Source organism: Lissotriton vulgaris, chromosome 1_1 (assembly GCF_964263255.1).
Source record: "Lissotriton vulgaris chromosome 1_1, aLisVul1.2, whole genome shotgun sequence".
NCBI lineage: Eukaryota > Metazoa > Chordata > Amphibia > Caudata > Salamandridae > Lissotriton > Lissotriton vulgaris.
In genome coordinates, this window is record NC_141685.1 from 370,610,583 (window position 1) to 370,625,384 (window position 14,802).

General features: G+C 42.0%; 1 protein-coding gene across 2 annotated transcripts in view; it reads right to left on the reverse strand.

Moving 5' to 3' along the window:
• The window catches only part of EPS15 (epidermal growth factor receptor pathway substrate 15), a 916,228-nt gene that overhangs the window by 526,495 nt on the left and 374,931 nt on the right, over window positions 1-14,802 (reverse strand). For both annotated transcript variants that reach the window (XM_086952422.1, XM_086952423.1), the window contains exons 8-10: window positions 14,455-14,514; window positions 11,198-11,407; window positions 6,049-6,194 (exon numbers count right to left, since the gene is read on the reverse strand). In XM_086952422.1, coding sequence (XP_086808548.1) covers window positions 6,049-6,194; window positions 11,198-11,407; window positions 14,455-14,514 — 416 coding nt within the window. The remainder of the gene's footprint in view (window positions 1-6,048; window positions 6,195-11,197; window positions 11,408-14,454; window positions 14,515-14,802) is intronic.

Below are 14,802 nucleotides of genomic sequence, written 5' to 3' on the forward strand. Positions count from 1 at the left end.
GTTTGTTGTTGCTTACCCTGATTCTGCTTTTTAGGCCAATTCTGTTTCTTGGACTTAGGTTGACCACTAGTTTCCGAAGACTGACCCTGGGGCTGCTTTTTCTCTTTATCAGGAAAAGCCTTAAGCCCCTTTGCATTGCGGCCAACCGTTTTATAAGCAGCCACAATAATCCTTGCCAACTGACGGGGTCTCTCGGCCTCGGGAATCAACGCCAAAGCGTTAGCAACTTGAAAGTTCACTGCATCTCCCTTGACATTTGCAAGGATCAGATCGCAAACTACATCAAAGGAGCCACACAGGCGCATACCCAATTCGACCGCCGACTCCGGTCCGTGTTCATCCTGAACATGTTTAAGGACTGCACCCAGATTGGTCACAGACGGGGTGCCGTAGCACCTCGAATAGACCGCTGCAAAAGTCTTACCCCAGGTCTCACAGTCAACAAGCTCAGGTGCCAAATCTTTCGGTAAACTTAGTGTAAGAATCCGGTGCTTATCACCGGGATTCGTATTAGGAAACACAGCTTCCAGCTGGCCGAATTTCTCTGCAAGCCAGAACGGAAAATCATCCTTGTCCTGCTGCTTTTTGCCCATCACGGAATTCACCATGACAGGATTGATTTTCAAACCAGCCTGTTCTGCACGAAGCTGTGCACCTCTAGGGGCTACGTCTTGAACATTACGGCTAGTGTAATGAACAAGCGCTCTAATCACTGCCACTGCGACTTCATGAAGTTGACGCAGATCAGCCACGTTACAAGTGGCGCGATTAGGGTGAGGAGTGAATCCAGCCAAAGCGGGCCAAGGTGTGCCCGGAATGGACAAAGGACCCAACCTCGGAGTGGTTAAAGCGTGTGGTAGGGCGCCACCAAACCAAACTCCATGCTGCCAAGCGTCAATAGGAACCTCCAGTGCTCTGTACGGAGCATACGCAGCCGGTACAGCCGTAGCAGTGTAGGTGTGGAAAACACCAGAATTAGCGTTCACCGCCGGAAATGTCACCCACGAATAAAACAGTTCGTATGGGTAAGCATGTTCCGCACTCACCACTAGAACAACAGCCAAGCCTTCAACAGGGACATTATAAGCCCGCAAGTGGTCACGCACCGCAATGCGACTATGCTGCGGGATGTCCACGGCTTGTGCCATGATAGCACAGGAAGATGAAAAAACAAAGATTACTTTGTAGCACAACTGGGTAGTAATTCAAAGAAACCGTTTTAGATAAAATCAAGCTTGAACAGACCTATTTCAAAAATAGGTAGGTTTCCAACACCACCGTTTTCCGGGAATGAAGGGGTTAAGGTTTGAATGATATACTACTCGAGTGTCATGAAATAAGGCCAACAACGTATGGGCGCCATGTCACAGGGTTTCCGTTCTCCCACAGAAATGTGCATAGAGATCTAGAACCTGGGTGAGTTAGGGTGACCCAAAACTCACCTTTGTTTCAGAAATCCCCTTACCAAGCTAGCTACAGTGTCTCATCGGTAGTAATTACTTCCCAATGACTTAGACAATCCAGAACATGAACTTAGGGTACCTCAGGTATCGTGGAACACATGAACACTCTTTCATTATATAATCATTACAAACCGAAACTGGGAGGCAAAGAACACACGTGCAAGTTTGAAATGTTTATTTTTCAATGCAAAGTTCTCAAACGCAGTATCTTGTATAATACCAACATACATATTATAAAAATCAGAGTCAGCAGCATAGTCACTAATCCATAATAAGCAAAAGGTGATAGCATGTTATGATGCAAAAATCTATAGAATTCTGTATCACCTATATTTCGCGCACCCTAATTAGCATATTATATTATATCTAAGAAGGTCTCATTTGGGTTCTAGCAGGGCGGGCCCATACCTCTAATTCTCAGTAGGAGTAGATCACATCAACAGCTACCAGCTCTCTGCATGCGAAGCATCAAGTGTGTTGATTCACTCCCTGTAACTCTATCTTAAAACCACGTAGAGCCCAATGTTGGCAGCAACATTATTTGTGTTATGTCTAATGTAGTGCGAGGATCAGGCTTTCAGCAACCTTGTGTTAGGTTATTCTTAGAGGGTGCAGTTCTCAGTGTGCAGACAGTTGTACCAAGCACGACTGATATCAGAGCAATAACATATTATTCTCAAATAAATCACATCTTTCGTCTAGGTTGAAAGCTACAATAACAATTAGGTGTCGTGAGCAAACTGAAGCCGAAGGAAAATATGTCGTTTAAACATTTAATAAACTCATGCTAACTTAACACAATATATAGAAACGCAGTAACCATATGACAGGAGGACTAACAAGCAACTATTGAACGTGTGGGAACTGACACACCTGCTAATGAGGGAATACAACTATTTCTTCCACATGCATGCACTGAACACAAAGATAGACTTATTTCTCACTTACCGACACCTGACTTAAGATACACACAATGTGTAATATTTAGCAAAAACTTGCTTGGACCTATGTCCTCTGCTGTCCTTGTGATTGGGCTTAATGAAACTCTCATTCCCGCCTGGCGACAACAATGCTCAGCACTGGAGGATGCTACATATTGCGGCACAATGATGATGCGTATTGCGGTGCCATGCTGGAAGAGACGCTGTGTTATTTCGACAATAATACTGGTACAGCCTTCACGTCACTAGTCAAATGAGATTCCTTCAAGGCGTTTACCAGAGTGATATGCATTAAAACCTCCAGTGGGGTACATTCTACCCCGGGGGTCCCAGCTTGGACGCACAGAGAACGAGCTCAGGCACTTGGAAATGTGTGTTGTTTCGGAGGTGGAGGCCCACTGTGATCTGCTCCAAGCAAAGGTGGGGGCCAGCTGGTTCTACATAAGTACATGCGCAATCCCACACAGAGGGGGATCTTGCTGGGCACTTACTCACTGGCCTTTTGCACATGGAAAGCAGACACACTGTGATAACGACCATGCTTCACTCCGATGAATCCTTCACTCACATGTATAACTAGGCGAACATTGTGGCAGTGCTCTCAGACTACAAATAAAGCCCTGTATAGACTGGTGCTCGAAGCAAGCGCCAAACAGCTGACTTCTTTCCCTGACTGTTATTCCCCTAACCACACTGACCCAGGAAGATAAACAAGTGGAGGGCTCCATGATTGAAGGCAAGATAGCCCAGGCGATTAAACAGGTGGCGACGGGTAAGATACCCGGTAGAGATGGCCATCCCTTAGAACTTTACAAATGTAGTCAGGCTAATCCCTTGGCAATGATGTACGCAATGGCGCATAAGGCAGGCAGGCTTCCAGAATCCTCGAGTGAACTCCTTAATAGTAATGATTCCGAACCTGAGCTGCGATGTGTTGGACAGGACAACTTATAGGCCCCTGTCCCTTCAGAAATTGGGTTGTAAGATCCGGGAGAAAATCAACAGAAACCAGATCTAACGTTGCTTGCATTCCCTTATCCACCTGGTCAGAATGGTTTTGTTCCTGGGATAAGTACCTCTCTGCACATACGTCAGCTGTTTCACATAATGGGGAATGTCATCGAGCAGTAGTAGTTTCGGTGGATATGGAGAACGCCCAGATAGTATGTGGCTCTTGGCGCCTTCTCCTCAGATTCTAGGAGATTGAACTGCGGGGTCCCACAGGGCTCTGCCCTGAGCCCGCTGCTTTTTAATATTTACTTGGACCCGCTGTTCACGCTGATTGCCAATTGGGGAGTCACCGCAATTTCCTACGGTGATGACACCCAGTAGGTCTACCCATTCTCTGAGGTTTTCTGAGGCAGCCTTTTCTAACTGTAAGGGCTGCCTTCGCGACGTGGCCTGCTGGATGAATACCAACAAGCTGAAACTAAACGTGGGCAAAACGGAGGTGTTCTTCTTTGGCACAAGCGTCCACCCCCCGCTGAGTTCTGGTGGCCGGACGAGATGGGTCCCATACCATCTCCCAGCATAATGGCAAAAAATTTGGGGGTTACATGGGATAATGGCCTGTCTTTTGCCCCCCAGATACAGAAGGATGTTGGAGGATGCATAGGTAAACTGAGGAGCCTACGCAGATTTCTCCGACTGCTCCCGGTGAGCTGCCGCAAAACGATTATTCACGCCACGATCACTTCAAGGCTGAATTATGCCAACGGCCTCTATTTAGGCCTCCCGAAGTTTCTGCTGCAAAAGATGCAAATCGTTCATAATTCGGCGGCCAGATTACTCAGGCAGGTCCCTTTTAGACACCACATTTCTCCTCACTTGCGCATGCTACACTGGTTACCTGTGGCAAGTCGCATAAAATTCAAGGCGCTCACCCTGGCCTATAGAACCCTCTATGGAACCTGCCCAAATTACTTAAAAAAACGACTGCCTAGATATTCTCAGGTCAGACTTTTAAGGTCTAGCTATAAGGTCCATCTCCACGTCCCTCAAGTGAAAAGGGCGCGCTTGGGTGGCAGAACTTTTTCCGCAAGTACGGGACTGCTCTGGAGCACCTTGCCACAGGAAATCCAGCAAGCACCCTCGGAACCCTGTTTCAGAAGCCTACTGAAAACATGGTTTTTCATGCAATAAATCTCATCTCTTTGCACTAGGACTCTCACTGTTCACGCCAGCGCCGGGACATTTCCTACGGAGGTAGCTGTATGCGCTTTATAAAACTCAGTATTATTATTATTATTATTGAGAAGGCGCAAATAGTCTTCTGGGCATAACTATTTGCCGTTCTCCATCGCATAGGGTTTGGGATTGAGTTGCTGGCTTGGATCAGGTTACTATACTCTGGCAAGGGCAGGAGTCTGGTTAGGTCACGAATACTCGAACCAATGGCAGATAAATTGAGGCACCAGTCAGGATTGCCCCTTCACTACAGCTGTTCGCACACTCCATGGATCCGCTGGCATGCAACATGCGGGCTCTGGACAGAAGACGTGGGCAGATGGTGGGTAGAATTGGAACCTGACCGGGACATGTGGCTCTCCTGAGGGACAGGCACTTTGGGGCTATTGCCCCAATGAGCCGCCTGGGAGTTTGCAGTACAGAGAAAGGGGATTAAAGTACTAGACATGACCATCTGTCCAGATCCAGATGGCTGACTCCTTTTGGCATGCCTCCAACATTGCCTTGGCCAGAGTCTAAAAATCGCTCAATAATGCTAATAGCAGGCGCAGCCAAGACAACAGTGTCAAACTATACACAGGATGGTTGGGTCACCCGCAACTCGCATCACTGAAAACGGACAATGGAAACCTCAGTGAACCCTAAGCACCACTTGATTCATGTTAAAAAACTGTATGTTTGGGCATTGTATCGGACCAACAAATGTCACATAATAATTTCTTCTGCGGGTGTGTTAAAAAGAAAAAACAGGAAAGAGCAATTGGAAAACAAACGTATGATGCTTGACAGCTTCAGTCAGTCTTGGCTCTTCAGCATGCATTGGTCTGTGTTTTTCTGTTCTTTGCTGTTCAGTATTTTGGGTTGGTTTATCAGGTTACAGAAACCATATAAACATACCAGGTTACAAGTGAAAAAGTCTTATAATAAGAATGAGTTCCGAAGTCTAGGTATGGCAAGTGTTTTTGTCCAAAACCCCTAGACTGTCCCATGTTTGCCACCCGGGATACCATAGTGCACAATCGTCAAATATGAGATGATGTTGCACATAGCATTTTGACATCCAAACCACAAACTACTTAAACATGTTGTTTTCTAAATATCAAATTTATTTCTTCTTGATATCGGCGGTGTATACAGCACAGATGCTTAAATTCCTCTTCTCTTTCTTTCAACTGCCACACAATGTAACCAGTGGCATGCTTTCATGGCTAAAGGCATAGATTTCAAGGTGACTGATCTCTAATCTAACGGAAAATATTGTGCAGGGTCAGAAATAAAGATGGCCACCATGTTGGGTGTAGAAAACGGATGCTTTTAGATTGACAGTAAATGGATCAAGTAATGGACCAGAAATAAACATCTATTTTGAATTTATTTCAGTCAACAAGGTTGCAGCAGAAGTAAGGGAGCACAATAAAAATACACATTGAAGTAATTATGCGGTAACATGCACTCACCAGATATGTGCAAGAACCCCAGAAGGCAGTCCAGTTTTAAGAAATATCTCTCTTACTTCCAGCCCTGAAACATAGCCATCCATGTCTTTGTCAGTTCTCAGGAAAATGTCATCCCATTTTGCTTTTTCTGTGGGGGAAACCACCCACTGGGTGAAAGAAAAGTTGCTTCAAATTAAATATAACATGAATAATATACTTAATAAAACAGCTTACGTTTCTGTGTTTAGTTTAATTACGAATTGGTGAACATGGAGTTTAATGCAGTGAGAATTTTCTACCACTTAATTTTTAAATAAAATCATCCTATCCTGAAGGTTTCTGTACTATACATATGTATCCAATTAAAGTGGAGGTTCTGCATTCAGGTCGGAAGCATTACAGGTAATTAGTGAACTGTTTTGAAAAACAGGGTACCATCAAATGACAGTGAAAAAGTGGAGATTTCCTGATCCCCAACATAGTGCTATAGAGCTTGCCCCACACCTGTCCCTTTAATAAACATGTGGTGCCGTCTATAATATGGAAGAATGATTTGAGTCGTACAGACTGGAAGCAACCAGAACGGAGACAAATCCTACTCCTGGTTCTACTGCGATCCCTGTATCCTTTCAGGAAAGACATAGTCTTTTAAAAAAGACTATCCCCCACTACAAATTAGTGGCAGGCTTCATTAAGTCCTCACCCGGAATTTGGATAAATCAAGACAGACTCAACTTTTAAGTCAAGGGAGCTCTTTAAATCTTGTTCTTAAGAGGGAGGGGTCTTATTTAAACATTGCTTAGTGGAATAACTTATGTACAGAGTTTTTCATTTCCAATTGGTACTGGAGTAAAATGTGTTCTCCAGTATATAACTGTGGTCGCTGAGTTTCAGCCGGCTACTTATATGCCCATAGGCTCTCTCCAGGACAAGAGGTACAGCCATGGTGTGGGTTTCTTGTTAATTAATTAGGTATTTTATGACAAGAACAGACTAATTCACGCAACTCCTACAAAGGTAGGTTTTCAGGTTGGTACTGTGAATACATAGAAATTGATTAAAATATTCCACTTTCTTGATCCAAACATTAGGTATCATGGTGTAAAATGCAACAGACTCCAATCCGTTAAACTGAATCGGCAAATTTTGGGCAAGCAAATCGGGCCTGCCCTTCTACTAGGATCTAAAGATCAAGGTCCATGGCATAGTATTAGGAGGTCTCATCTCCCCTGCGTTGTTCACTCTGTCCCAATAGTCTCCGTTGACAAAACTTAATTCTGACATCACTAGGATGCAAACGAAACATGGAAATTATAATCTTGCCTATTTTGCGAACATCTTTCTTTGCCTTTTGACTATTCCAGATCGTTTGTTTCCAGCACAGATTAAAGAATTAATGTTATAAAGAGATAGGTCTTCAAAATAACTCCCAGAAGTAGATGGCAAGGGTGTCGTCAATATGCATAACAATATTTAAGGCAGTGTTGCAGAATGGTGTTGCAGCGTGGACTTAACTCTTAGTACTTTTCCTGTGAATTTCCACCACAGTCTATGCACCCTTACAGACAAACTAAATAAAGATTTGTATAAATGGGCAAGTTGGAGAGATCTTTGGAAGGATAAATTGTGTGAGGATGGAATTCCTTGAAAGCTTTGTACCTATCAATTCACAATGATGTATTTAGAGGTTTTGAATCTAGGATTTTAACCTTCACGTGAGTGGAGAAATCCTAGAGAGTAGCAAACTATGCCTTTTATTTACACGGGGTGTAGGCTTTCCTTAGATTAAAAGGTATACACTAACTTTTCACCTGAAACCAGCCCTTGAGTAGATATGTACCTCTGACCACAGACTTTAGGTAGAAGTGGAATAATAACATTCCATGGGGGACTAGAAGTCCCATTTGTATAGCACCAAAAAACTATAGACAATAGATCTCTTCTAGATCATGAGAACTACACTCTCCCACTCCATCAGTCTGCAAGAACTAGAGGACGAACCCCCTTCATTTTCCAATATCTCTTATACCAAGATGTCTCAAAGTATTCATCTCAGATTTTGTAACAGGTTGTACTGAAAAGAGATTTCAGATGGGCATGAAATTTCCCCCTGCTTTGGGTGGCATCTATGTGACTGGATCATTATGAGACATGTATGACTGCTTTCAAAGTTCATGGGGAATGGTAACTATAGGCTTCCTCAGTCCCTCTACTGAGTCTACCAAAGGAGGGAAAAACAGAAAATCCAACACTTGTTGTTGCCTGAATTTATCAACCAAAAGTAATGTCTAAACTTTACACAGCTTTGTACATGTACATTAATTGTAATAAATACTGATACATCATTGCTTGGGAACTAGGGAGGATTATTCCCATGGAATACTGGATCAATATATGACTGAGTGCAGCTGCCACGTCCATTTGCTCTAGACTCAAAGAAAATACAATTGAGATTAACCTGAGATGGTATTTCACTCTGGTCTGCTTGAAAGCAGTCTAGTGGCATACTAATTTAGAGAAATGTTATGGAAATAATTTTTGTCATATCTAAGAACAATTACAGGGGTAAGAGTCATGTCCCACTTTTGTTGAATGTGGCACTGAAGAGGGACATTAATGAGTGTAACATTTACTGCTCATCATTCATTACAAGTAAACCGATTGCACAGTTCCTCCTAGCTGTCTGCGTAATCACTGACCCCAGAATGCAAACCAACTGTTTCACTGAATATTTTAATTTGTTCGAGAAAATAATGGAAAACATGCATCATGAGAGAAAGACTGTTTTGCTAAAAGTGAATTCGACAAAATGTAAATGACCTTTCATGCATATACAAAAAGTAATCAAGACTACGATTGACTAACCCCCATCAAGCTTGTTAACACTGGCAGGTATATGCCCCGTCTCTCCTGCCACCTACTGGCTTGAGTGTGTGCTACTTACAATAGATGTCTCGTTATGTAATGTGCTATTCCTGTCCTATTACTAGTCTCTAATATATTTCTTTTCATGGGTATCTGAGATCTGGCACACCTACTTGTTCAATGTCATGTGTAGTTGATGAATACCATTTTAAAAATAAAGTTATGAAACTGAACACCAGCTCTCTAGCTCATCAAAAAATAGACAGGGGCGAGGGGGGTGACCCTAGCAGCCACTTTACAAAGGTAATAAATGCACATGTGCAAAGTAAGATGAATTCCTAGTTCTGGTGGCAAATCTTATGGTGCCTCCAAGTAAATATTTCCCTGTATGTAGTATAGGCCAGCCCTGTCTGTGTCCAACAACCAATTATTCCTTGCAGATTGGTAAACAATATCTCATGCTTCGATGTTAAACCCTAAAATCAAGGACAGTAAAGAACCAAACCACAATATCACGGGAATAAGTGTGTTTCATTTGACTTCAAGAATTCAAGATCTTGGGTGGTTATACAGTGCTGTCTGAATGCATTTTTGCATCCGGGGCTTGGTCTTTCCTTTGAACTTCAACCCTCAATTCTCGCTGAATACAACCTGCTGCAAAACACACTGCAGGACTACATTTGGATGGTGCCTTCCACCACCTGCCAGCAGTAGTCCTTAAATGAAACAGTCTATGCAGCCCATTTAAAGATAGGCCTGCTGCCTAATATGAGGACTATCCTTTGCAACTTGGTCTCTGGTATGGAGCTGTGTTTGAGCTTTGGTTGGAGAAAAGTTTCAAAAAATCTCTTATGATCAAAAGGTTGACAGGTGTTAAAACTGTGATCGAACCCCCTCCCCTAGATAATGAAAGAAGGTTGGGGCTACTAAGACACAAAACCCTAAAGTAAAACAAAAAAACAATATTAGCTGATATTAGTCTTCAGTCCTTTAAATAGGAGGCAGGCTATCGGCATAAGAAAGAAAGGAAGGAACAGTGAACATCGGCGGATACCAAGCCATATGCAGTAGGCAAAATAGTAGCATCTTAAAACAGTCTATAAATATAAATTTGCAAAATCGAAATACAGGAGCAGGTTCACAAAAGCACTTAGGAGTATGGGAAGTAGTACTACTAGAATAGTCTAAAGTACTGTTACATGCCTTTGTGAACCAGCCGGATAACCTTTAACTCCCTATTGGTACAAGCATTGGCAATGCCAATAAGTCTGGCTTTAAAGAAATGTTGTATGAGAACGTGAAGCGTTACAAATACATAGGATTGGCATAAATAGGTACTTGTGTGGAAGCAAAGAACTGTAGAATAATTATTGATGTAGGTTAAAAGGTCAGGTGACAGTTGAACTCTCAAGCCAGACCTAACAACCCATGTAGGTTAAGGACTGCCTCCTCCCATCTGTGCTGTTGCCAGAAAAAAGAACATTATTTAGTTATCTAAGACACTATAATAGCATTCCAATGTCTTGTGTGTGCCCCTAAATGTTAAAGGAAAGGACACTGTATACATCAACAAAATGATAACTGTGTGGAAGGCAAAAAACTTTTTGTTGAAGAACACGTTTGCCCAATCAAAAAATGTTCTCCTGGTTCCCAACACGTAGGCGAAGCAAACCCACTCTCTAGTGATGCTCACATATTGGTCTGGCGATAGCTATGCTGTTGAGCCAGACCATAAAAAGAGCAGAGAGCCCAGTCTTTCCCGTTTGTTCTGATTACATATGAATATTTCTTTTCATCTGGTTTTGGAGCCAATTCATAAAGGCATGCAGGAGTGCATAAAGAGTTCCACAAGAGTACTATGTTACGTACTCCAAAATACCTTTGTGAACCGGTCCCACAGATTACAAAAAACTTGGCCATGCATAAATAACTCTCTAGGAAAATGTCAACAGACGCATCATCTCACTATCGAGCACTTGCCTCCAACTATGCTACAACTAGGGTCAAAATAACACAATACGAATCCTAACTTATGTTAAGAAGAATTAAATATGGGCCAAAATTAATGAAGATTACCAGTTAAGATTTTGTCAGTCTATGTTTTGAAGTTTTCTTCTCTCAAAGATATTTTTGCAGTCTATGCATTCTCACTGAAAGGGTAGGGCAATGGACTCCAGTGTTACGTTTAAAATGGTTTCTATAATAGGGAACACTTGAAGACAATACAAAGCAATTCAAGCAGTCTTTGAGATTTTCCTCAACTTTACAGACTAAGAAAATAAAACACATTACATTACTTAGGTACCTGTACAACAGGTGTTTTTGTCGGTACAATTGGTGCTGGTGGCAGTGACGGACGTGATTCCTTGGCCGGTGGAGAAGGTAGTGGAGGAATCATTTGCATTGACCCTGACAAACTACTGTTGATTTTTCTCTTTGAAGGTGGCACCAGCGCAGGTGGCAAAGACATTGGCACGGGCTCTTTCTCAAGGGCACGATAGACCAGAAACATGGCCTTCAAAGAAACATATGATTAGATCAACAAAAGCACATTTGTCCCCAAAAATTTTCAGAAAGCTAATAATGTTGACAGCAATAACGGATTCATTGAGAGAGACCTGACTAGATTAGTAAGCGAGGGCCAAATCTCCCTTGATTACAGAAAGCAATTGTAATAGGGATTCCAGTATAAGTCCTATAATGAAATTATGATCTAACCAATGTCTGTCCTGTCTGAAACACCTAGTACTCAGTTCAGTTGTAACTTTTCTTCAACAGCATTAGCAATCTCAGTGCAGTGCAACCAGGAATTATTGCTCCCCATAGTAAAGAATGTGTTATTATACATGGGATAAAGAACCACCTGCCATACATTATAAGGATGTTGCAAGCCACCAAGTAGTTCTATGAATATATCCAAGTTCACTTATACGGTCATGAAACTCGGAGGTGACCTGAAGTATCTATGGCAGAGGGCATTTTATTCCTTATAATACATAGTCACGCACGCTATCATTCGTACCACAAAATCTTGAATATTTGGTGTCTCGCTCCTTTATACGAAAGAGCTAGTACAGTGCAGATATGAAGACTATAAGCAAAATCTGTAGCAATAATAAACACAGCAAATAGCAGTAAGCAGCTTGTTGCATAAAGTAATAATCCGTTTTAACGTAAATCCTATTTAAAAAAAGGATTGTTGCTCAGAATTAGTAATATGCAAGAGATTCCTTTCCTTCCTGTAAAGAACTAGGTGCAAAAAACAAACACTATGTCATTAATCTCTCCTTTGTGTTCATCACTGTTCATTTTAGGAGAAACAGATTATAAGAAACAGAAGTCATTTCTCCTTTTCATTATTTACATTGCAGATTAAATTGGGGTATGGCAATAAGAGGGATACGATCAAACTTTAGGCACCAACCACAATTTTATTCTTTGTTTCGATCCATTCAGTGCTAAGTGCCACACGACTACACACTTTTGCCCATAATCTTTAATGTATATCTGACTCCACTGATCAGCGCATTCCTGTTTTGCATAACTACGCTGGTGATACTCTGATAATTTTTATGCTGATAGCAAAAAGCACAGATTAGATCAATGGACGGGCAAGACCAGCCTAAAATGAATATTTTGTGATAATGAGAACCTAAAATAACGATAGACTTTTAGAAATCAGACCATTAGAACTAGGAACTTCCCTTATGCTCTGTCTTACGTTATGCAGCTTCCTGGTGTATCAAGACTTTGAAAGGTGATTAATCTAACGGTGCATAAGTAGAGAGCCCGGCCAATTACCTGGGCTTTCTGCTTCCACAGCTTTAACACCTGCAAACGGATGCAGTAGGTCCTTTGCTACACTTAATGAGTGGGACCATATCTGCCCTATAGACCGAAACGTCGACACAATCATCTCCAGTCACGTTGCTTTGGCACTAACATACGACCATTCTTTTATTAATTAATTTTGGTTGTTTGTTTAATCCACCAGGAGTTGATGTTTTTAGTTGTGAACTGTGAAGTAATTATTGTTTGCCTCTGTTCATAACTATTGCTTGAATTCACTTTGTTTATTTGTCTCCCAAATTATATGCCTTTTTGAGTAAACATAAATCTTTTCGAATTCCCATCTCTGTGTTTTCTATTTTCATCCTTCCATGGATTTATTTCAAATGTTCATTTAGTCAGATATCCTGTGGATTCGTTTGAGTGTGTTACATTTGTACAACTCACAACTAAGTTCAATTATTGTCCAAATTGAATCCCTTGTAGCACACTTTGACCGTAACCATATCTGCCCAGCACTGAATTCTGTCCACTGGTATCCAGTGAAACAAAAGGTGCAGTTCTAAATGCAATACATTAAGCACAGAGCTCTACAAGTGATACTGAGACCTCACTGAGCGTCTAAGGAGCTTCTTTCATTAAATTCTGCCTGACAATGGAGACAATTCTGGACGGGAGTGTCTGGTGGGTTGCGGGCGGTCACTACTGGCCTTACATTAAAGGTGGAACCACTACAATGTTGGCTGGCCCATGTACGCAGGCCTAAGAAACGGAAACTGCCCTAAAAATTGCTTCAATTTACACTAGTTTTGGCCAGACGGAGGGTGGCCATGACGTGGATGGGGCAGAGGGGGCCAGAAATACAGCTCCGACTTAGAGCTATCAGAGAGTGGGCGTTAGCTGAGGAAACGCACATGACGGTCACACAAAAGAATGAAGGACTACAGGCAGGCTTACCGGAATGGAGAGAGCTATGTACTACAGGGTTTTTGAAGGGTGAGACCGGGTTCGAGAAAAATTCACCGGAGAGTGCAGGTAGCAATATGGGAGGGGAGGATCATATGGACAGTGGGGGACAGGATGTTTAGATCCTACACGCACATGCTCAAGGCGAAATAGTTTAAATCTAGGCCGGTATGGAATTGGGAGATAAACACTCCTGTGGATCTTCAGAGCGGTGTTGTGTACCCCAAGCATTATAATGCACAATTTGATGCACGCTGTGATGGTGTCATTTTAATGTCACGTAAAAAGAAAAAGAAAAAGTTCTTAAAAAAAAAAATTCTGCCCGACAATAGCATTCACATTTGGAAATGTCAGGTCTGTCGGAATAGCACTTAGAGACTAGGCTACATATACCTGTGATGCCATGCTACTGGAACCATTTTGCGTATACAGAGCTCCTTTCTCATTTGGTACAGCAGAGACACTAGCATGAGAGGGCAGCGTTAGGGCATTGTCTGAATGCTAAATGAAAAGAAAAGACTCTCTTGGATCTGGTCTTAATGCTGCCAGAACCTAGTGGTCTAGGGTTAAACGCTGCCTTGCACATCATCCATAACATAACTATTAGACAGGCGGTCTTTCATTTAAGGAGAAAGCAAATAGTGGTCAATAGTTGCTTATGTATTACTTTTGAATAAATTGGATCGTGGGAATTACTGAAAATACACAACAGAGAAGATAAAGTATTGAAACGTGAGATCAATAAAAGCCACTCAAAATACCGTTGGTAACAAAGCATTTTCTGAAAATATCGGCGCAGACACTTACGACTGCAAACTCATCTCGGTCCAGTAGGCCATCATGGTCTATGTCACTGAGTTCCCAAACCTAACAAAAACAAATGTATTTAGTAGCATCAAAAATATGCAAAGCGGAGACATAAAAAGGACCATGACCACACCACAGCATATAGAAAACGCGGGGAAAGAATAGACCCATTTGTCGATTTGCTACAAGACACTGAAAACACAAACATAGTCACTATTTAATAATTATACAAGATAATGAAGACACTTGTAAAAAGATTGCTGAGAACAATGGACTATAAATAAAGAACAGTCTAGCGCTGTTTGTGAAGTGATTTAGTAAATTAGCGTATGGATTTTTAACCAATCT